Source organism: Cricetulus griseus, chromosome 10 (genome assembly GCF_003668045.3).
Source record: "Cricetulus griseus strain 17A/GY chromosome 10, alternate assembly CriGri-PICRH-1.0, whole genome shotgun sequence".
NCBI classification, from domain to species: domain Eukaryota; kingdom Metazoa; phylum Chordata; class Mammalia; order Rodentia; family Cricetidae; genus Cricetulus; species Cricetulus griseus.
Window position 1 is genome coordinate 28,663,663 of NC_048603.1, and position 23,981 is coordinate 28,687,643.

The 23,981-nt window shown below is 49.8% G+C and overlaps 1 protein-coding gene across 10 annotated transcripts in view; it reads left to right on the top strand.

Annotated features, from left to right (window-relative positions):
• Mtss1 (MTSS I-BAR domain containing 1) overlaps positions 1-23,981 on the top strand; it is a 138,433-nt gene that overhangs the window by 108,535 nt on the left and 5,917 nt on the right. For 3 of the 10 annotated variants that reach the window (XM_027431616.2, XM_027431621.2, XM_027431618.2), the window contains exons 6-12: positions 373-447; positions 5,961-5,972; positions 13,626-13,783; positions 15,440-15,547; positions 16,803-16,900; positions 18,857-19,067; positions 23,501-23,695. In XM_027431616.2, the coding sequence (XP_027287417.1) occupies positions 373-447; positions 5,961-5,972; positions 13,626-13,783; positions 15,440-15,547; positions 16,803-16,900; positions 18,857-19,067; positions 23,501-23,695 (857 nt within the window). Of the gene's footprint in view, positions 1-372; positions 448-5,960; positions 5,973-13,625; positions 13,784-15,439; positions 15,548-16,802; positions 16,901-18,856; positions 19,068-22,615; positions 22,736-23,500; positions 23,696-23,981 lie in introns of all 10 variants that reach the window. The other 7 variants (XM_027431626.2, XM_027431627.2, XM_027431622.2 and 4 more) reach the window with 4 other exon arrangements.

Below are 23,981 nucleotides of genomic sequence, written 5' to 3' on the forward strand. Positions count from 1 at the left end.
GTTCGGGTTTTCATCTCACACAAAAACCCTTTATCCACTGAGCTGCCCCCCCCCTAACAGATATTGTGACTTTTTTTAATTATGGCAGTCCCCAATGACATCTTTTCTTGATGTGGGCAGACAAGGGAAGATGTTGTGTGTGTGTGTGTGTGTGTGTGTGTGTGTGTGTGTGTGTGTGTGAACAGCTCATTTGTTGTGAAATGTAGTGCATTTTGTTGTTTTTAATGTAGGCAGCTCCTTTGTTGTGAAATGCCACTGTGATTTTCACCAGTGTGTATTTGGAGATAATTGTTGGCTGTGTGTCGATTATGCTTTCTGAGATGAAGGTTGAGCAGAGTTGGTAACATTATCCAATGTTCCACTTTCTTTTAGAATATAAGAAAGCCCGCCAGGAGATAAAAAAGAAATCGTCTGACACTCTGAAACTGCAGAAAAAGGCAAAAAAAGGTAACTGAGGAGTCCACAGCCGTGTTGTGACTCTGAGAGTGAGTGAGAGTGTGCTGGTGTGTCTGGACCAGGAACTATGTGATTCATGGGCTCCCTTAGACAGGGTGAGTGGCCTGGGGAAGGGGCAGGAGCAGGAGCTCAAAGTCTTTTTAAAAAGGACTTTATTATTTTATGGGTATTGGTGTTTTGCCTTTATGTACATCTGTGCACCGTGTGTTTGTGGTACCCATGAAAACCAGAAGAGGGCACCAGATTCCCTGGAACTGGAGTACAGTTGTGAACCCTGGTCCTCTGGAAGAGCAGCTAGTGCTCTTAACCTCTGAGTCCTCCCTCCAGTCCATGCATTAAAGTTTGTCCTCCCTCCCTCCTTCCCTCCCTCCCTCCCTCCCTCCCTCCCTCCCTCTCTCCTCCCTTCCTCCCTCCCTCTTTATTGAGACAGGGTTTCTCTGTGTGTCTTTGGAGCCTATCCTGGAACTCGCTTTATACACCAGGCTGGCCTCGAACTCACAGAGATCCGCCTGCCTCTGCGTCCCCAGTGCTGGGATTGCAGGTGTGCACTACCACCGCCTGGCTCATTAAAGTTCTTAAAGTGCAGGACATGGGTGAATGTGAAGCCCTTGCCAGGAAGTCTTTGTCATCCCCTGCCTCCGTCTTCAAAATAGGGCAGTTCCTTCCCTGCTGGGCTCCACAACAAAACTGAGCTCTTGGAAGCCCCGAGCTAGTGCAGAGGAGCCTTTATGTAACTGTTTTCTAGTGATGAATTACTGCAGAAGCCGTGTCCACATCCTCCCCTCCCCACTCCTTTCACAGCCCATTATCTCTGAAATCATCTCCTGAGCTTCCAAGTGCATGAACAGTGGCTGCAGTGAGAGCAGTGGCTGCAGTGAGAGCAGTGACTGCAGTGGGTGCAGTGACTGCAGTGGGTGCAGTGAGAGCAGTGGGTGCAGTGAGAGCAGTGGATGCAGTGAGGGCAGTGACTGCAGTGAGGGCAGTGAGAGCAGTGGCTGCAGTGAGGGCAGTGACTGCAGTGAGGGAAGTGGGCGCAGTGGCTGCAGTTGGAGTCTGGGCGCTCAGTCTCCGCTGTCCTGGGGGCTCTGTAAGCTGCTTGACCGTGGGGACGGAGTGCAAGCATTCACCACCAAGGGAAGCCAGGCAGACGGACGCTGTGTCTTCCTCCCGCGTCCCCAGTTCCTCGTGACAAATCAGTGACTGAGCAGGAGCAGCTTCGCCGCTCCAGGTTGGGTTTGAAGAGAAACGGTCAAGTGGTGTCTACTTTGCAAGCACTTGCAGCATTTCCTGGAGTCCAAAAATACAGGAAATCACTCTTAAGGAGGAGAAAGCCGCAATTCTTTTTTCTTTTTTTTTAAGATTTTATTTATTTACTATGTATACAGTCTTCTGCCTGCACACCAGCAGAGGGCACCAGATCTCATTCAAGGCAGGTTGTGAGCCACCATGTGGTTGCTGGGAATTGAACTCAGGTCCTCTGGAGGAACAGTCAGTGCTCTTAACCGCCGAGCTGTCTCTCCAGCCCCGAAAGCCGCAATTCTTGCTACTTTTTTTTTTTTTTTTTTAACTTGTTGTATCTCACCTGATAAGATGGGTGCAGGGTCATAGCAGTGCTAAAGGCCGTGCAAGGCAGCCTTTCTAGGGAGAGATCCCAACCCTCAATTTTCTGTTTCTTTAACAAGCAGAGGTTATTTAGAATGAAAGCAAAATACGTTTCAAGAGGTGAGGTGGCCGGGCAGCGGGGAGGGGCGGCTACATATAACAACAACATTTTTTTTTTCCCCCGAGACAGGGTTTCTCTGTGTAGCTTTGGAGCCTATCCTGGCACTCGCTCAGGAGACCAGGCTGACCTCGAACTCACAGAGATCCACCTGCCTTTGCCTCCCGAGTGCTGGGATTAAAGGCGTGTGCCACCAATGCCCGGCGACAACAACATTTTTAAGGGCCCCTTCCTTTCAGTTCTCACAAATACCCTGTGCCCCTTTCAAGATGAGTGCAGAGCGTTTTCAGAGATGCTCACATTTTCTGTCCTTGGCTGCTCTGGTTTCTCAGGTCTTGTGTGTCTCAGCTTCTTAGTCTCCTGGCAGCTGGCATGTGACGGGTCATAGGACTTGGAGGCGGTGTTGTTTTAGCGAGTCTACAGGAAAATGCTGTCAGTGAAGATACTACCGTGGTCCCATCCGTCTGGGGCCCCTGGAAGAGCAGACTGTCCGCCTGCTTGGCAGCTTGGCAGCTTGGCAGCTCTGAAATAGGAGTGATAGCGGTCTTGAAGAGGTGGTCCAGGTGTGAGGCTCAGGCTTAGAGAAGGGTTGGGAGCCTGTTTGAAAGGATCAGGGAGAAAGAAGTAGCTGGTCTCCCTCAAGACCTCAGCTTCCTGGATGTAGAGATAATCCATTTTGTCTAAGCGCTGCACAGAGCGGAGAAGGTTTTCACCTGCCACTCAAAGTCACTGGCATTGTCCAATTAGCAGAATTTGGACCTCCGGGTGCAGCCTGATGGCTTGGTCACAGTGGGCTGTTAGAGGAAGTTGTGGCAATTAGAGCTGCCCAGTGCTGGTGCAGGCTGCCCCGGCGCTAATGAGCTGTACATCAGGCTAGAGAGAGAGGCTGAGTCTCTGGACTCAGGATGCTGGGCTACACCAAATATGAAATGCACCTGGCCTTGGGACTTGGGAATAATTGGCATCGGATTGTGAAGTTCCTTGAGGCATTTTGGGCCTGAGGCTGAGAGAGTTGGAAGCTGTGATCAGGAGCTCTAAAGCTTTGCCTCTAAGTCCTGACAGTTCCCCTCTCCAGATCCTGTGCTGGCACCCCCCCAAACCAGTCTGCCCGGCTGCCTGCAGCATTCTGGGTGATTTCTTAGTTACTTCAAGGACAATCGAAACACAAGTTTGATTTCTTTATCATCCCCCCCCCAAATAAAATTCCTAAGTATATTTTTAGACCTACAGTTTTTATGGTCATGATTCTGCCAGGATCTTGAGGGACACTTTCCTAGCAGGTTTCAGTTGGACAACAGGGTGGAAGAGCCATTGTTTAAGGGCTGGAGACATCTGAGGCTAGTTTGGGGTTCAGGTTAGCTGGCATTTCCCATTCTGATAGAAAACCTATTGGGTTGAGATTGCTCACATCCTTCGAGTGGCAGGTGCCTGGACTCTGGCGTGAAGTGTTGGTGAACTGGGGTTGATGAGAGCCACAGCCCCATGGTTCTGCATGTCCCGAAATTGAACTGAGCCTGACTGTGTGTCCCCATAGAGCTGAGTCTGACCCATGCAGCCAGGGTCTCGTCGGCTGCTCGGTTGCTGTCAGGACCCTTTCTGGTGCATGTTTTTCTGCTCTGTGATCTGGTAATTCTTCTCATGTTCCATTTGGAGATTTCAGATGCCTCCGTGCAGATCAGCCTGGCATTAGCCTTCCTTGTCTTTGACAACAGCAGACACCTGATACAGGGTGTGGCTTGTAAACGACCTGCATCCCCTCTGTCTTACTCAGCAAACATAACTGTTTACCACATTTTTTATTCAGCTCGCTTTTCACTGTAGAGCTTGGTGATTAGTAATCTAACACTTTCAGTGGCATGTCTTCTGTTAGGTGACTTTTTTTTTTTTTTAAAGATTTATTTATTTATTACATATACAGTGTTCTGCCTACGTGCCAGAAGAGGGCACCAGATTGAATTGTAGATGGTTGTGAGTCGTCATGTGGTTTCTGGGAATTGAACTCAGGACCCCTGGAAGAGCAGTCAGTGCTGTTAACCTCTGAGCCGTCTCTCTAGCCCAGGTGACATCATTTTAAATGGACTTGGGTTCTGCTCCATGTATGAATACATGTTTGAGGCTTTCTCATTCTCAAAGGCAGGCAGAAGTGCCCACAAAACCCGGAGCAAGGGACCAGAAGGAGGTGGCTTAACCCTCATGTCAGAGAAGTTCTGGTCTCAGGGCCAAGGGCATAGGGCAGAGCCAGCCTTCCTAAAACGTGAAGGCAATGGGGCCACAGGAAGCTAGAGAAGTGTTGTGGGCCCTGGCCTCTGAGTCGGGTAGCTTGGCCACACTTCCTGCCCAAGTCTTTGGGATCCCAACTGAGAAGAAGTAGGGTTCAGAATGGGGGTGCGTTTTTTTGTTGTTGTTTTGTTTTGTTTCGGGTTTTTTTTTCAAGACAGGGTTTCTCTGGCTTTTGGAAGCTGTCCTGGAACTAGCTCTTGTAGACCAGGCTGGTCTCAAACTCACTGAAATCCACCTGCCTCTGCCCCCCACCCCCCGAGTGCTGTGATGAAAGGCGTGCGCCACCACTACCCGAAGAATGGGGTGCTCTAAGCTGCCTGTCTGCTTCTGGCGTGTTACTGTGTGAAACCAGTGTCCTTACTTCTCACGAAGTAACTTTCATGTTATTATCTGTGTGTGTGTGTGTGTGTGTGTGTGTGTGTGTGTGTGTGTGTGTGTGTGTGTGTGTGTGTGTGTGTGTGTGTGTGTGTAGGGGTGTTTCTGAGTCACGCCCATGTGCTGGCAGATTCTCTGCAGCTGAGCTACATCCATAGCACATATCTTCCTGATATGAATTAAGAAATCGGTTTGAGAATGTCGCTCTGTGCAAGGCCGTGTGTGTGTGTTCAGTCCTTAGTACTACAGAACAATGAGAGTAAAATTAAAGATTATGTTATGGTGAGTGTTTGTGTTCCCATCTGTAGCCACTAGTGGTTTGCCAGGGGCTTGATCTCAGAAAGAAAGCTGGAGTGTTGATGGTACATGGCTCCCGCTTTGTTTTTGGTTTTTTGAGTCAGGGTCTCTTTGTATATCCATTGCTGTCCTATAACTTGCTCTGGAGACCAGGCTGGCTTCAAACTCACAGAGATCCTCCTGCCTCTGCCTCCCGAGTGCTGGGATTAAAGGCGTGCACTGCCACCACCTGGCTGATGTGAACCCTTTAAATAGGTGAATTCTTGGTGTTCTCTCACTCCCCATCTGGAAAACCAAGTTTCTAAATACTGGGAATACTGGGGCTCGAGGTGGAAGGGGGGCCACAGAGTTCCACACCCATAGAATGTTTACTGTTGCATTAAAAAGTTTACATTCCTCACTGTTTTCATTTTCGTCCCTCTGTGATGTTAGAACTCTACAGTTTTCTTTTTTTGCCCCCAGGTTTTGATAAATCACACTTGAAAGGTTTTCTTGCTAAGGCATCTAACTGGCCTCTTCTGTGTACTCCTCCTCTCTCTTTAGCAAACCTTTATTCTCTAGTTGTGGAAATTACCAGGTAGGACGGCAAGGAGGACTTGAGGAGGAATGACTGAGAGGGGAGATACTGGCCAGGCAGGACAGGGGAGCTTGGGCTTGTAGCTGCTGGAGGTTGTGAGTCTGCTCACTGGAGTGTAAGTGTGCCGGCCGGCGGCTGGCGGGCATGAACAGAAGGCTAGGCGGGCGCTGCTTGGATATTTGACGTTTGACGTTATTGTTTTCCTTCCTGTGTGAATTGTGTATCCTGCACTTCCTCACCGTCCGCCCCTGCCAGTGGATGCTCAGGGTAAGTCTAACGTCTCTGGTGGCTGGTTACGGTGTGGTCCTTCCTTGCTGCGGCTTTCAGCTGTTGTTCCAACCTGTGCTAGCTCTCCACACTTTCCTGCTGGCTCAGAATAATCACCTATGCCTATTTGTTATAATCTCAAGGAAATTTTGTGTGTGTGTGTGTGTGTGCGCGTGCGCGCGTGTGTTTTAATCATATCCTTGCTTGGGCGTTTGGCTCCTGACACTGTCAGCACCATATTCTTAATAAGTCAGTATTAGATTCTTGGAAGAAAGACTCTACCCAGTCCTTCAAATGCACCCTTGCATAGGAAGTCAGTGTATTTCCATACCCATGCATTGTGCCTGAGTAGACAGGAATATATTTGTTGATTCCACATGCAAAACAAATGTGACACTATATAACACCTGCAAAGAATTTTCAAGTCTGGTGTGGTATTGTTAAACTTACAGAATACCTACTCTGTCTACCCAGGACCGCACAGTACAGCCCTTTCTAAAACCAGTCTTCTTACAACAAGAATAGAGAAGGATTTCATATTTTGGCAGTTTGTGAAATGCTTTGTTTCTAAGGCTTTAAGTGGAATTCTATGAGTGATTTTCTTGGTCAAATGTGAACCTTACTCTGGGTGCTCATTGTTCCGACCTGCTTTGGAGTCTCTTTCCTGTCACTCCATCCTGGGAAAGTGCCCGTGAGGTGTCCATGTGACTCCCTTGTCTGAGAGCTCCATTGTTCTCTGAGCTCCCAAGAAGTGTTTGCACTGGATTCTGCCATCAGCAAACTGTTCGAGGGTCTCCTTTGACAGGTAGGGCTTGGATGGCCTGCTCTTGGTGGGGACAGCCTCCCTGCTGTCATTTTGCGGTGCTGTTAGGTTAGTCATTCCCCAGGTTACGAAACGACAGTCCTTTCCTGGTCTCAGTGTTGTGACTACGAAGCCTTTGGAAGGAAGGAAAGAATGATGCAGCCATAGTTTTGTTTATTACAATAAAGATATCTCTCAGTGGCATTTATATATTCGCAGTGCTGTCCAGCCAACCCCAATACCTAGTTGTTTATCGTTCCCATAGATACCTCATGGCTCTCCGTTGTCTCTTCTCTGCCTTTCTCTTCAGCCTTCTGGTTCCTGCCTCTCACTCGGCTGCCTTCAGGTCTCTGTGTTCACCTCTTCCGGACGGTTCCTGTAAACTTAATCATAACACATGGGTCTCTCGATTAGAACTATCAAGTTTTGTTTTGTTTTGTTTTGTTTTGTGGCAGTGTTTCTCTGTGGAGCCCTGGCTGTCCTGGAACTCACTCTGTAGACCAGGTTGGCCTTGAACTCAAAGTTGTCTACCTGCCTCTGCCTCCCGAGTGCTGAGATTAAAGGCGTGCGCCACCACTACTCGGCTGGACTATCAGGTTTTATAAGACCCTTTACAGCCGGGTGTAATCAGTATGTGGGGTAAAACAACATTTTGTTTGTTTGAATTGAGAAGAGGTACATTTGGAATGAAGAAACCACACAGGAGATCCTGCTCACTTAGAGGGATAGCTCCCGTGTTAGTTCCCTGTCTTGTGCAGGCCGGTCCCTAGGAAAAAGGGAGCTCTGTGTATCAGTCACAGTGTCAGGGCATAGACACAAGGAAAGACCAAATGAGTTCTAAGGCATGTTGGAAGGTAAAAGTCTTCATTTTAGCAGTTTTATGATAATTACAAGTTCTTGGGCTTTGTCAGTGTTTATTAGCGTTGGAGCATTTGCTTGGTATACATTAGGCCCTAGCTTTGTTCCCAAACCCTTTTCCGACACTCCATAAACAAAGGAAAAAAAGAAGAAAAAAAAGTTTTGGTTTTTTAATGAAAATTGACACACACACACACACACACACACACCCCTCAAGCCAACTCCCCTCTGAGGTCCATATATGCATACAGAACATATATATACAAAATGTGTGTGCCCCTCTATTGTGGTTTCCATTTCTGTGTTTCTAGGTATTTTTAGAGGTGTGCAAATGTGTGTTTCTGCATCTGTGTGTTTCTAGGTATTTTTAAGGAGGGAGGGAGGGGGGAGGGAGGGGGGGAGGGAGGGAAGGAAGCAGGCAGAGGGGCTGTCTTAACCCTCGGGTCCCTGAGTAAGCACTGCTATAGGAGCCTCCCCATGGGACGGGATTGGGAAGGGATTTGTTACAGATGAGTTTGACCTGGGAAGAGACACTGTTTCTTTGAGGACCTCAGGCTCTGTCTGACCAGCCAGTCTGAGCTGCCGATGTGCTCTGTGTTGTGATGAATGTAAGCAAAGGGGAAGGGAACTAACTGGGAACACAGGATGGACAGCTGTCACTCAGGCAGGGAGAGGAAGTGCATGAGTGAGGATGCACAGTGCACAGCCCTGGGCAAAAGGGAGCAGTGAGAAGAACAGAGCTTGTGGGTGGTGGTGGGGGTCCTGCAGGGGGCGGGCTTGGGAGTCCTGCAGGGGCATGACCCTTGTGAGTTCTGCAGGGGGCAGGCTTTGCTAAGGATCCTGCACTTTTGATGGACCTTTCTTGAGAGCAGTAGGAGCTACTGAGAAAGAGTGGTGCATACTATTTGCCCGTGGAAAGCACTCAGGCCGATCTGGGCAGGCCGGCTCACGAGTCACTGGAGAGACACTTGAGAAGTGAGACTGTGGTGGCCCAGCCAGGCTGGCAGGAGCACAAGTGAGACAAGGGGATGGAGTTAGTGTGGAAGCAAAAATGGTCAGTGCCTTGGAGCTGGAGAGATAGATGACTGGGCAGTTGAGAGACTCGGATCCAAGCCACGTGGCGGCTCACAGCTTTCTCTTGACTCGAGTTCCAGGAGCTCAGTGTCCTCTGCTGGACTCTGCAGCCACAGCATGCAGATGGTGTACAGGCAAAACACTCCTACGTTTAAAATAAAAATAAGTAATTCTTAAAAAGGAAAACCAAGCCTCACTGTGCTTGAAGTGGCGGTGTGGACCATTAATGCCGACGGGAGGGAACGGATGCCCTTCTGCGATCATCCCCCTGCACCCACCCGCAGATTCCCGGCCAGTGCACAGCTCAGGTGTTTGAAGATTGGCATCTGTACTGGGCGTCCGCAGATGCTTTCTGTCACTGGTCCCTGATATAGCAGCTGTGAATGCATGTACTTTGTATCAGGTCTGGCGTGTCATCTGAAGGGGGTTTAAAGTATGTGGGGGCGGGGTGCGAGTCCAATCATTTCAATTATATATAGACATAGGGGCTTCAAAGCAGGAAAGGGGAGACGCTGCAGCCAGGCGCCTGGGGATACCAAGAGACAGGTGTACCAAAAATCAGCACAGTTAAAATCAGGATGTCCAGCTGGAACTTGAAACAGTTTCTTCAGCAATTATTATGCACATATATATGTATTATGTGTATGTTTTATGTATATATATAAATATTTAATATATTGTGTGTGTCAAATAAATATAATTATATGGTGTGCTAGGGAATTTAAAAAGTAATCACTATGTTTTAGTCTGATACATCCTAAGTAGAAATGTTCCCACTGTAACCATAATTAGAGTAGTCTTTGTATCTTATACTTATTTTAGAATACGCTGTAATTTTAAAGTCCTTTAATTATAACATAATAGATATTTAAAATAACCGCTGTAATTGTGGATACACACACACACACACACACACACACACACACACACACACACATATATATATATATTTTTTTTTTTTTTTTTACCAAATTTGATCTTATACTCATTCTGTTTTCCTAGGTAGACACAATATTTTCAAAGCCTATCATTTTTTATTTTCATTATTTTTTTCTGAGACAGGGTCTCAGTATTGTAGCTCAGGTTGGCCTTAAATTCAAGATCATCCCACTTTAGCCACCTGCATGCTAGGATTACAGACCCACGCCTCCACACCTGGAACTGTTACTGGTGACAGCCAGACACATGCATTGCGACTTGCAACAGGAAGCAAAGGTGCAATCTCATTTTAGAATGACAGACATACTTCTCGTGTGTGTGTGTGTGTGTGTGTGTGTGTGTGTGTGTGGAGGCTAAAGGTTGACTTGGGGAGTCTTTCTGAATTCCACTGAATTCTTTTGAAGTAAGGGCTCTCAGTCAAACCTAGAGCTCCTCTGTACGGTTAGTTTCACTAGAGAGGCTGCTCACGATCCTGTCTCTGTCTTCTGAGGCTGGAACTATAGGTGAGCTGCTGGGCCCTCCCAGCATTGATGTAGCTTATTGAGGATTTGAACTCTGATCTTCTTGCTTGTGCGACAGGCACTTTAGTCACTGAGCCATCTCCCTAGCCCTAATCTGTTATTTTAAAGTTTTTCTTCTGCAGAAGCTGGAGAGATAAGTCAGCAGAGGCCTGGGTTCAGCTCCCAGCATCCATAAGGCCCCTCACACCAACAGTAACTCGAGTTCCAGAGGGTTCAGAAGCCCTCTTCTGGCTGAAGTGGGTACTGCATGTGTATGGCATACATACATACACGCAGGCAAAATCCTCATACACATACAATTAAAATAAATAAATCATGGCAGCACTCAGGAGGCAGAGACAGCTGGATCTCTGTTAGTTTAAGGCCAGTCTGGTCTACAGAGTGAGTTCCAGGACAGCCAGTGCTGTTACACAGAGAAACTGCCTTAAAAACCAACCAACCAAATAAATAAAATAAATCTTTAAAAAATTAAAAATAGACATTTTCCCTGTAATCAAAACATATCCAGGTATGTTTGGTCAAAAAAAATCACAATAACAACAACAATAAAGGTGCGTGGTGGTGCACACCTTTAATCCCAGCTCTTTAATCTGAGGCAGGGACACTCGGATCTCTGTGAGTTCAAGGCCAGTCTGATCTATAGAGCGAGTTCTAGGACAGTCAAGACTACACAGAGAAACCCTGTCTCAAAAAAGCAAAAACAAATCATCGCACAAAAATCTGCTCTCTCTCCCAGCATGCCCCCCTCCCACTACCCCACCAAGTTAAGAGCACAGACTGGTCCTGTCTGTTTTGCTGTTCAGACAGAATAGAAGAGACTGAACAACTAGGAAGGGCCCAGCCGCCCTGTGCTGGGCCAGGCGTTCACAAGCCCCAGAGCTTCGCAGTCAGTGAGTCGTGTGATGAACGTCTCACCATGCACAGATTTGCGTGCGCAAGTCAGCATTTCCCCAGAAACTGAGGAAACCCACAGTTGTCATAGCATCGATGGTTCCTGCTTTTCCTCCCTGAGTCAGGCCACAGCAGGTAGACATCTGTGAGAGAGAGTTGCTTGCATGGAACGTCCCCAAATGGGCACAAGGCCTCGCTGTTTTCTGTCTGCTAAGTACACTGGAAACCAGTAGAGCAGGCGGCCAGTTCGTACATAAGGCCGGTGCCCCATTGTGCTGGATGAAGACATTAAAGACGTGGTAGAGAAGTCTCTGCAGGGTTAGGCAGTGACTAAGTGGAAGATAGGTGACTGGGTCACCCAAAGAATGTTGGAAACCACTGGGTGTTGGTGGCGCACGCCTTTAATCCCAGCACTCGGGAGGCAGAGGCAGGTGGATCTCTGTGAGTTCCAGACCACCCTGGTCTACAGAGTGAGTGCCAGGATAGCCTCCAAAGCTACACAGAGAAACCCTATCTTGAAAAACCAGAAAAAAAACAACAAAAAACATTGGAAACCTCACACAGAGCAGGTTTCATACCTATAATAACTGTTGGATGGTAGCCACGTACGTTCGTATGTGCCGTGTGTTGTATATACCTAACGTTACGTACTTTCTTGAGCTAGTGAGGGTTATTCATGTGCAGTATTGTGTGTACTGAGCTTACTAAAACCATCCAAAGCATTTTTTTGTTGTTGTTTTTTTTGTTTTTCGAGACAGGGTTTCTCTGTGTAGCTTTGGAGCCTGGCACTTGCTCTGGAGACCAGGCTGGTCTGGAGCTCAGAGAGATCCGCCTGCCTCTGCCTCCTGAGTGCTGGGATTAAAGGCGTGTGCCACCAACACCCGACTGCTGCAAAGCATTTTTAAGGGTGGGCTCTGATTGCGTATGATTTTACATTATGCGCTTACTTAGGACTTGTATACAAATGGACCCCCTTACTGATATGAGGGTACTTTTCTCTAGGACTTTTATTACGTCTAGAGTTGAATTGAGTTCTGTTGAGCTTGTGGGTCCAAATTAAGCTTTCTTGTCTGCTTATGAGAGAAAGTGCAGGATATATGTGTACAGCTGGGGTATTCTTCCCTGAATTCTTTCGTTGCACCAAGTGACGCGTTCCACTTACTGTTTTACTTGTAGTTCGTAAGGGGGCAGGCATGGTAATTGGTCCAGAAGTTTCCTACATGGCTGTTGAACTTGTTGTTCACCTGTAGACAGTGGATGGAGAGGATGGGCCGAGTGCTCAGGGAGCCAGGCTGTGTAGACATAGACAGTGGATGGAGAGGATGGGCCGAGCGCTCAGGGAGCCAGGCTGTGTAGACATAGACAGTGGATGGAGAGGATGGGCGGAGCGCTTGGGGAGCCAGGCTGTGTAGATGCTATCCCTGACTTCCACCTTGGAGAGCCCTTTGGCTTCTCAGCTTTGAGCTCCTCTCCATCACGAACAGCTGGGATAACCCCTCAAGCCTTTACAGTTCTGTCTGTGTTTACAGTTATGAAACAGATACTTGCTGAGCACTTGCTGTATACACACCCAGATACCCTGAGGGATATCAGGGAAAACCTTGCCCTGAGTTTGGAAATTCTGTCTCTGGCTTGGGTGTGGGTAAAGCCCATTTGTGGGGAAAGTCCAGCATGGATGCTGAGGAGACGGTTTCGGGTGCCGTGGCCCCAGTGTCCTCATCAGCAGGTCACATCTATCCCAGTTGCCCCTCTGGATTCTGTGCTGTCATCTTGTAGTGCAGCTGACGACTTCTGCAAATGGCTTTGGTCTCAGGGCCACCCAGGCAGCTAGAGAAGTTGCAAGTGATATGTGAATGAGTGCCTGTGTTCTAATAAAACTTTATTTATGCAGTCAGCTATTCCTGATGTGTGGCCAGATAAGTAGAGATAACACAGGCTCTGCTCAGTATAGCTTTGTCCTTTATATTGTCACCAGCAAAGACCTAACTGTAGAAGTCTGGCTGGGTACCAGGCTCCTTCTACCGAAGGCTCTACACTAGGGAGTTAGACGAACTGCCAAGGATTCCTAGGACCCAGGGCCAAGAGTTGAAGAACCCACCTTTGTCTTCGGGGACTGAAACTTCTGCCCAAACAGAGGCTTTTTGACTGGGGTGGACCTGACAAAGCCAGCTTGTGTCCATTTTTGGAAACACCCCAGCCTCTCACCTAGCTCCCATCCCTAGCCTCTTCCAGAGGCTCTGAAGAAAAAAAATGTTCTTGCTGTGTTTCCCAGGGGTGTGCTGGCACAGGGCTCTGCGGGGTGGCACAGGGCAGGGATGCAAGCCAGGAAGTCATCCCAGGAGATGCTCCTCGTCACACACAGATAAGCCAGATAAATAGGCCCTGCAGGCATTAGATATTGGAAGTAGATGCTTCTAGAAAAGAAGCCATTTTTTAGTCTTTATGGGAGCTACACATAAGTAGTGCAAAAGCGTTGCCTTTACCTCTAGTGAGGACTTCAGAGACAGGAACGTGTTCTAGAAGCTGGCGTTTCTGCAAACTAACCTTGTGGCTTTGTTTTGTTCCCAGGGAGAGGCGACATCCAGCCTCAGCTGGACAGCGCTCTCCAGGACGTCAATGATAAGTATCTCCTCTTGGAAGAAACAGAAAAGCAGGCCGTGCGCAAAGCCCTGATCGAAGAGCGGGGCCGCTTCTGCACTTTCATCTCCATGCTGCGGCCGGTGATTGTAAGTTGATGGAAGCCTCTAGAAGGCTTGAACTTGCAATGCGGAGGGGCTTTCCTTCTTGGTTTATGTATCCTCCCCCTTCAAGTCACTGGCCACCTACTGCTGTCGGAATCCGATGTCGGCATCATGTCCGCACACCAGAGACTGTCGTCAAGGTGCCGGCGTCTGGGTGGCCCACTCCTTGATCACAGTTGTTAGCAGCACGCTCCCTGTTTGTTTTGTTTGCACTGAGTTGAGGTCTCACGTGTCTGAGCATGGTGGGTGGCACAAGCTGTAATCCCAGCACTTGGAGGCGATAGAAGAGGATGGCTGTGAGTTTTAGACAAGCCTGGGCTATATAGTAAGTTCTAGGGTCCCTGGAGCTGTAGAGGGAGACTTGGCCCTAACATGACTTCCTACCTCTTCTCCCATCTCAAAAACAAACAAACCAACCGAAACAGAAGGCCTGTTTAAAGGTTCTTATAGTGGAGTTCCAGGTCAGAACAGCAGCCACCAGCTAGATAGGAAAGTCCTGTGGCCCACTCCAGAGCCACTGGGTCTAAAACTCTATGCATCTGCCTTAAGCACCAGGGAACCCCCCCTCCCCTCCCTCCCCTCTCCCCTCCCCTTCCTTTCCTTCCCCCCATCCATACATCTATTTTGTTTTGTTTTGTTTTGTTTTTGTTTTTTGTGTTTTTTTTTTTTTTACAGATTTTATTTACTTATTATGTATGCAACATTTTGCTTCCATGTATATCTGCACACCAGAAGAGGGCACCAGATCTCATAACGGATGGTTGTGAGCCACCATGTGGTTGCTGGGCATTGAACTCAGGACCTCTGGAAGAACAGTCAGTGCTCTTAACCTCTGAGCCATCTCTCCAGCCCACATCTGTTTTTTTGGTTTTTGTTTTGTTTTGAGACAGATTTTTTTTTTTGTTTGTTTGTTTGTTTTTTTGTAGTCCTTGCTGTGTAGACCAGACTGGCCTGGAACTCCCAGAGATCCACTTGCCTCCGAGTGCTGGGATTAAAGGCGAGGGCCACCACCACCAGTGAGCTGTCACCCTAAATGATGTCAGTCATGTGGGTCCTGCAGCCGAGTTTGCAGTAGCCCTTCTTGGAGGCTGCCTGAAGGGCTCTGGTGTGCCTCTTTCCACCCTGGCAGAATGCTCAGATGTGAGGTGTCCCCCGATCTGCGCCTGGACCACACTTCCTGCTGGCACTTGGGAAAGTGACTGAAATGTTTGCAGTCCTTGCTTTATTGCACTTGCCAGTTTTTAAGATGGGGGAGGGGGCAAGAAAGGGGGGCAGTTAGTGCTCTCGAACGTTTGTGCTGTCCTAAAGATCTGGACCCAAATAGCCATAATCATGTCAGTCATCAAGGCTACCTAAGCCCATGGAAGGGTCCCCTGAAAACACAGGGGTGTATACCATGTGACTCAGTAGGCCTGGAAATGCCTACCTCAGTGAGGTTGCTGAGTCCCTTCAGTGTCCCCAGCACACAGGACACTCTGACTGCTTTTCTCTTTCCCAAAAGAAGATGTACCTGTCACCTCCAGCTTAGATTCCTATCTCATGGAAGGTTGAAAAGGTCAAACCTTGACCCAGACAGAAGTGGTTGGAACAAGACAATGAGGGAAGCCAATCAATGATGTGCACAAAATTGCTTCCCTTTAGGAGGAAGAGATCTCCATGCTGGGGGAAATTACCCACCTTCAGACCATATCGGAAGACCTGAAGAGCCTCACCATGGACCCTCACAAACTGCCCTCCTCCAGTGAACAGGTAGGAACTGTGAGGGAATCGGTCAGGGACAAATCAGAATCAGAATTCAGGGATCTGGTTTGCGTTACGCTGTGTGTACATCCTTCGTGTGAACCGTCTTCACCCTCACACCTGTTTTGTAGGGAGGATTCGTAGGTACTGAGAGATGAAGGCACGGAGCCACGCCTCCGCTCTGATGAGTGATGAGACTGAGGTTTGAGTGGAGTCACTTGATGACCAGACCCTGTGCTCAGCCACTCTGCAGGCATGAGCTATCCTAGGAGCCTGGGTCAGATGGCTTTGTTGTCATGTTTGCAGTCCTCTCTGGAGCTAGACAAGTCACTCCTGGAACCTTTCCCATCTGGGGAAGAGATGACATGTCTTCAAGTGTGACATCAATACTGTATCAAGCAGGAAGAGGCGTGTGGGGGGGTCGGGGGCAAATGATGGCTCATACTCTGTTTTGAGCCCTGAGCTGTCTGCTTGGACAGTCAGCTCCGAAAGATAACTTTGGAAGCCTTCTGGTTTTCCGTCTGTGAGATTTTTCTGTTATGCTAGAGTACGTGTTGACCCCGTGAGTAGGCGTCAGTAGAGTGTCTCTTAAAGGCGGTAGACGCTCTTTGTCACAAGGAGGACGCACAGAAGCCATTGTGATAGGATCGGCTTCCTCTCGGTTCTGTGAGGTTTCCATGCTCGTATCCCTGGCCAAGTAGGGCACAAGTGACTCGTGAGCGTGAAGTAGGTGAAGCATGGCCAACAAGCCCTAAGCCATTGTTGTGTTTATGGGCTGTGGGGTGCGGTGCTGACAATTGTAGCCTGGGCTAAGAATAGCTGTTAGAGGCCGGGCGTTGGTGGCGAACACCTTTAATCCCAGCGCTGGAGAGGCACAGGCAGGTGGATCTCTGTGAGTTCGAGGCCAGCCTGGTCTCCAGAGCGAGTGCCAGGATAGGCTCCAAAGCTACACAGAGAAACCCTATCTCGAAAAACCAAAATAAAATAAAATAAAATAAAAAAGAATAGCTGTTAGAGTTGTTGCTCCATCGCTGAGATTTTCTTTTCCTCCTGGTATTTCCTGGGTTTCCTGTTTCACTCCTCCTCCCCGTTAACTCTGGCTTTTTGCTTGTGTCAGAAGGACTGGGACGTTGCAGGAGAGGTAGTATGGATCTTCGGTTAAGACATGCATTCTCTGTCAGTTCTGCCCCCATGAGGGTAGCATTTCCGTTTCATCCCGAGTGTGGAGACGTGTGCATGAAGCCCTTCTCCTCTGTCCCTTCAGGTGATTTTGGACTTGAAGGGCTCCGACTACAGTTGGTCGTATCAGACGCCACCCTCTTCTCCCAGCACAACCATGTCCAGAAAGTCAAGTGTCTGCAGGTGAGTGAAGCCCTGGTCTCCTCATGCCTTCTAAGTCACCTTTGTGAGTATGACCAGGAGCCAGGCCAAGAGAGGCCCAGATGTGGTAAGGTGAAGAATGTTCCCATTCTTTAGTCTCTGTGTGTGTGTGTCTGTCTGTCAGTCTGTCTGTCAGACGTCTGTTCCCCACCTTTCCTAAGTGTTCTACCAGCAAGCCCAAGGCTGACCTTCTCTCTCTCTCTCTCTCTCTCTCTCTCTCTCTCTCTCTCTCTCTCTCTCTTGCTCTCTCTCTCTCTCTCTCTCTCTCTCTCTCTCTCTCTCTCTTTGTCTCTCTCTGTCTCTCTGTCTCTGTCTCTCTATCCAACAATAGCTGGAGCAGAAGCCACAATGGCTTCTGGCCATGTTTCACCCACAAAAGTCCATGCAGTTTTTGTTTGATGTTTCCCCTACCACCCCCCACCGCCACCCAGTGCCAAGTCACACTGTTATTCAAAGAAACGCAGAACCATTTGGAATAGCCCTGGGGTCTACGGAACCATTGTGTGGTTTCCCGAGGCAGCCACTCTCAGCCTGCTGAGGGGAAAGTGTTATTTTGTTCTTGAACGGGTGGAAGCTTCGTCAGACATCACTTCCTGCCTCTGTGCAGTATTGCGCCTGCTGCTAGCCATTTGACGTCACTTTGCAAATGGACATCGGGTAGCCCGAAGAGTTGGGGAGGGCATGTGCTCAGTGTGGTGAGCTGTTGCCCGGTGCCCTGCTGTGTTTCATTTCACTCTGGCGCTTGTCTGTCCGCTATCTATGTGGCTGGCAGTTCTGGTCGAGAGGCTATCCTGATGCCTTCCCCAAAGATGATGCTTGGTTTCTTGTCACCTTTCATGGCCTGTGTGTTTGTGTGAGACAGGAAAATCGTTTTCTCTTTGAGTAGCTCAGGCAGGTTTGTCTCATTAGTGTCAAACAAGCTGCACACTGCCCCTGCCTCCTCATAGCCGCGTTCACTTGCACTGACAGGAGCTGGCCTTAGTCAGTCATGCTCTCTTGTGTCTGACAGGTCAGACATTTCAGGTCATCCTAGCACAGGACAGCCACAGTGCATGCTCTCCTAAGGCATGAGCTTCAAATCAGAAACCGCAAGTTTGCAAACCCCGAGGCTCGCTTCGTGCCCAGGTGTTCCTGTAGCCACCCTTCACGTTTTAGCTCTGCTCGCTTGGAACAGGGACTCCGCTTAGCTTTCTGGTTTTCATGGGAACATGTGTGTTCTTACTGAGGAACAGAATGCAGGCGGAGCCCGTCAAGGATAGGGACTTTCTACTTTCTACTTAGTGGTTCACCTGAGACACAAGCAGCTTAGCACCCATGAGCTCTCCTCATGGTGAGCTTACACCCAGCCCACAGATAGTTTAACAGAGAAACACCACGAAGGAGTCAAGCCAGATCACCAGCTCTGTTAATAAAATAAATGAAATGCTTGCCCTCGGTCATACCGAGTTGCTTTGCTGATATGTTTGTCCGGGTGGATGGGATCCATTTTAGGATGGATTGGCTTAGGGTGTAGGCCAGTGCTGTTTAGCTGTGTGGCCTCTGGTCATCTGAAACCAGGGTAGTCCGTCCCAGGATTGAGGCCATGTCCCACGCTGTGGACTTAGTGGGTTCTGCTCCAGGGTCATGGTTAGCACAGGCAGGTAGACCACCCCACTTGTTTCTTTATATCCAAAGTATTAGTCCCCAGCTTTGTTGCTAAGTGGCATAATAGAGTTGGGCTTGTCACATCGTACCCTACGAGACCTGGGACCCAGCTCTCTTGCTGCTCACCTAAAAACGCCTCTCGTTTACCAGCCTGGTTGGTCTTTGACGTGTCCTGGGGTTTGCCCCACTTCTCCAGGGGCTGAGGTGCTCTCGTGCCTTGCCCCACTCTGCCCTTCGGTGTCCATTTCCCTCCTCACCCCCCCTCCCCCGGCCCCCTCTGCTTGTCCCTTACAGCAGCCTGAACAGTGTCAACAGCAGTGACTCGCGGTCCAGCGGCTCTCACTCGCATTCCCCCAGCTCCCATTACCGCTACCGCAGCTCCAACCTGGCGCAGCAGGCACCCGTGAGGCTGTCCAGCGTGTCCTCCCACGACTCAGGGTTCATCTCCCAGGATGCCTTCCAGTCCAAGTCCCCATCTCCCATGCCACCTGAAGCTGCCAACCAGGTAAGGATGCCCTTGACCCGGAGAGCAGCAGGCACACAGGGTGCCCTGGCCACCGTTGAGGGGGTGGAGCCAAATCCTTGTCTTTTATGGTGTTTCCCAAAGGCAAAGATGCTTTCAGTTGAACTGGAGGCCTAGCTCAACATCCACTAGCAGTTTGGCAAGCTGTCGCATAAGTAGGTAGCCCCAAAGAACGGGGCTCTCTCCAGATTCCCTGTGAGTGCTCAGTCTGTATGATGGTGTGATCCACCATGGGGCATCTCCTTTCCATCGGCAGAGAGCCTGCCTTGAATAGTGAGTGATTCCCCCGGACTCCAAGTGCCCATCAGTTGCGTGGCCAATGGGAATGGTGGTTAGATCCCCCGTGGACAATTCTTTTGACACTTTGACCCTGGGAGAAGGAAGGATGTGTGATCTCTACATCTGTTCCAGTTTGCATGGAACCCGCCCAGTCCAGTGCGCCTGCTGCCACAGCAGGCAGGAGCTGGACAGGCGTTGGGTGTGTGGCTTGTGTGTGTGTCTCTCAGGGGGCCTGTTTCCTAGGGCCAGTTTGTCACCTCTGGCTCAACATTCGTTAATAAGCACAGTGTCCGCAAGGCTAGGACATGATTGGTGTCACCACCTATTGGGTCCCACAGGGCCGCCTGCTGGCAGGGGTGGGGGATCTGGGCCAGAGCACCTTGTTGCTCAGCCAAGGTCAGCAAGTAGAGACCCTCAAAGTTCTTCAGTGTTATTTAGCCACCTGAGGTATGGTGGTCCCCTCCCCTCTCTTTCCCCTTTAGTGACACAGTTTCCCACGGAAAGGCTCAGGGCCGGGCCGGGTGCAGAACTTACTCTGAGTGTGCGTGACTCAGCTGGGGTGCGGTGACTTTGCTCCAGGGATCCCATTCCTTTTACGTTCTTCACTAACCTGTGCCTGTTGACGAGAGCAAGCTGAGAGCACATGCTCAGAAGCAGGGCAGAGTCTTTGCCTCCTTCAAGGCCACTCAGCGTGCAGTCCAGCTGTGTGTGTGTGGGAATTAGCATACTAGTGTACCCTGAAACCCCCTGGGAAAACAAACTCACCCTTCTTATACTTCCGTTGGTGGCTCAATGTTCTGTCCCCAGTAACGTTGGGGGAAGCTAAAGGTAGTAAATTTGGGGTTTCTGAAACCTGAAAGCCTGTACACGCCTGACTAGTGCCCATGAGTAGAGTTTCTGGAGCTAGGGAGCAGGCTCAGTCAGTAGAGAACCTGCCACTCGAGCACACAGACTCAAATGTGGGTCTTCAACGGTCCTTTAAAAGTCAGGTGATGAGCCAGCCCGGCGTGGTGGCACACGCCCTTTACCCCAGCACTCGGGAGGCAGAGGCAGGTGGATCTCTGTGAGTTCGAGGCCAGCCTGGTCTACAAGAGTTAGTTCCAGGACAGCCTGGAATACAGGACAGCCAAAGCAATACAGAGAAACCCTGTCTTGAGAAAAAAAAAAAAAAAAAAAAAAAGTCAGATGAAGTAGCACATGCCTTAACCTTGGTTAACACTGGGATGGTGGTGACAGGGAGATCCTGGGGCTTGCTGGCCAGTTAATGTAGCCAGTCAGTTTCTTGGTTTGGTGAGAGACTTTGTCTCAAAATAGCAGGGCCAGTGACAGTAAAGGGGCACCTGTGACTTCAACCCCTGCCTGGCCTCTCACTCATCAGTAGATTGTGTGTCTGTATGTTTTTTTTGGTGCTGGATTTGGAACCCATGGTGGACATGGAGACACACACACACACACACACACACACACACACACACACACACGCACGTACACCACACACACGCGCGCACGCACACACACACGCACACCACACACACACACACACACACACACCACATACACACACACACACCACACACACCACATACACACACACACAGAGAGAGAGAGAGAGGGAGAGAGAGACACACACACACATACACACACACAGAGACACACACACACACACACACACACACACACACAGTAGGCTTTCTGTACATTGGGTGTAGAACTCAGGTTCTCTCAGGCGCCAGGCAAACCATCCACCACTGTCTTACACCCCTGGCCCCGGGGAGTTTATAATAAGCCACAGGGTGTTGCAGAAGTAAAAGGAGAATTGCTCTTGTTCAAACCACACAGCTGCTTGTAGTCAGACAGTAAGAGGAACTTGTAAGACCTTTGCCAAATCACACCAGCCGAGGTGATCTGGTGAGATATTGTTGATCCTCTTCTTAAGGTGAACAACACAGGGCCTCAGAGCTCGACACCACAGTTCCACAGCTGAGAAATGGTAGAGAAAAAACATTGATCCGAACCTTTACATTTCTGATCATGGGCTGTGAACAAGATACCAAGTCTGTATTTGGCCCTTTGACCTTGCAGGATGGGAAGCAAGGCCTCTGTCCCTTTGCAGGAATCCCTTTGCGGTGGATGGAAAGGATGTAGACATGAATCTGGCCCCCTTGCCAGTTGGCCCAGCACACTTCGGGGGAATCACAGTGCTGAAGGGCCTGGCTTATTTAGTCAACTCGGGTTTAAACTAGAGGTTTCAGGTAACAGTGAGGAACTTGGAGCAGGATACTTGGTAGCACAAGGCAAAGAGAGAGCTAAGTGGGAGTGACATGGGCTTTTGAAACCCCAAAGCTTGTCCCCAGTGACACACCTCCTTTAGCAAGGCCACACTAATCCTTCCCACGCAGTGTCACCCACTGGTGACCAACTATTCAAACGTAAGAACCTATGGGACTTGGTTTCATTCCAATCCCCACATCAGGCTACAAAAACAGGCGTATCAGTGACCACAAAGACAGAGTCCCTATTACCGCAGAGTGTCAGAAAACCAGGCTAGGGGCAGGACCCTGGCAGGCCTGTGGACATAGTGCCATGAGCACTGGGACATTTCCCCCAGCTGGTCCTCTGGCCCTCTCCAGAGGCTTCACCCTGCAGTGCGCTGGCCACTGGAAACATACACTGACCACAGGGCTTCCCTGCTCAACTCACTCCCCAGCCACAGTACCTCAAATGTGTCTTTAAGACTGGAGGTCCCATCATACGGAACAGAAGCTGTGTTGAACCCCATAAGAAGGCAGAAATTAGAGCCATTCAGCCACAGCCTACCTGGGGACAGGTTTGTGCAGTGTGCAATACTCTGCACCTACAAGGTCCTTTCTGGGGACCTGAGCTGTGGGGTATTGTCATCATACGCCCAAGAGCACATAGCCTTGCCGGAGGTCCATTGTGTTGAGCTTGTGTTCCTCTACCAGGCACAGGTGCCAGTTGATGTCTGCAGGCCACATGGTCAGCAGGGCCAGAACGTGGCTGGACCTCACTTGCTTTTCAGGGGCTTTCTTAAAACCTGTGTGGGTGAAAACTAAGCCTTAACTTACCCTCTGCTTCTCTCATCCCTCCCTCTTCTGTGTGTATGTCTGTCTGTGTCCCTCTCTGTCCGTGCCCTTCCCACCCTGTCCTTCTTCCTTTATTTTAATTATGATTTCTGGTGGCCCCGTGGTTTCATTGGTTGGTCCCCTCGTGTGGCTCCTCCCTGCCTACAGAACTCATCCAGCTCGGCCTCCTCAGAAGCGTCGGAAACCTGCCAGTCAGTGAGCGAGTGCAGCTCCCCCACCTCAGTCAGCTCAGGCTCCACCATGGGCGCCTGGGTGTCCACAGAGAAGGTGACTGGCCAGGGCCGCAGCCATGCCTGCCGCACACAGCCACCACAGCTGTAGGAACCTGGAAGAGCCGGGCCCTCTGTGGGACAGGACCTGAGCAGGCGGAGGGCTCCTGGCTGCCCCGCGTGGATAGTGAGGGAGAGGAAAGGGGTCTGGGGAACTCGGAGATGTGAAGGCTTCTTCTTCCCAGAGCAGGGTCTGTGTTCACCCGTTCTCCCCTCTTCTTTCCCGAACATCCCACGAGACTGTCGGATGTGACATCTCACTGTGTTGGAGGCATGCACTTTCCTGCCTTTTCGTTTGCTCCACCCGACCCCACCCCTCACATTGACGCAGAGTCTGCTCTCGAGCAGAGTGATGACTGGGAAACCTAGAATGAACAGACTCATTTGAAAAATCCGCGAATACTCACATAACGAAACGAGCCAATCCCTGGAAAAGTGAAACTGTGCTTCACTAGTTTAAAAGAATTAAAAGATTAAGGATAATGGTCAATTTCTGAACTGTCTTACCACCCAGCTCAGGTTTCCCCGACTGGGTTCCTGGGTGCCGAGTTGAAGCGTTCTGTGCACCCTGGCTCTCTTCCTGCATCGTACGTCATCCACAGGCAGGAGAGTTCCAAGAGTTCCAGCGATGGTTTCATTTGTAAATATTCAGGTTTCCCCGCCCCCTGTCCTCAGTGTCAGGGCCATCTTGTATCTCGACACTCATCCTGTTATATTAATTTGTTCCTTTTCTCCTCCCCTTTTCTGTTTGTTTTGTTTCCAGTTGTCTAATGGGTTTTCTCACTATAGTCTGTCAAGTGAGTCCCATGCAGGGCCCGTGGGTGCAGGCCCTGTCCCTCATTGCCTGCCTGCCTCCCGCCTGCTCCCGCGGGTCACCTCTGTCCACCTTCCTGACAACGCTCATTATTACACCATTGGGCCCGGCATGTTCCCGTCATCTCAGATCCCTAGCTGGAAGGTTTGTGTCCCCCTCCCTCCCCCTCCCCCTCCCCCTCATTGCTTCTGTGCTCAACCCTCTTCTGTTCTGCCAGCCTCCCCTGGACCCTGCCCTGCCCGCCCCTCTCTTCCTTTCACACTCTGCCTTCTTCCCCACACCCCTCCATCCTCAGGAAGCCCCCTGGGGTGGGTGGGGCAACAACAGGCAGCAGGCCATACTGTCCACGTGGAACGGAAACCCAGTTCCTTTAGAGAAAGAACTTGAGCACTGGAGACTGGAGGTCAAGGGCTCTGCCTCAGGGCCGAGC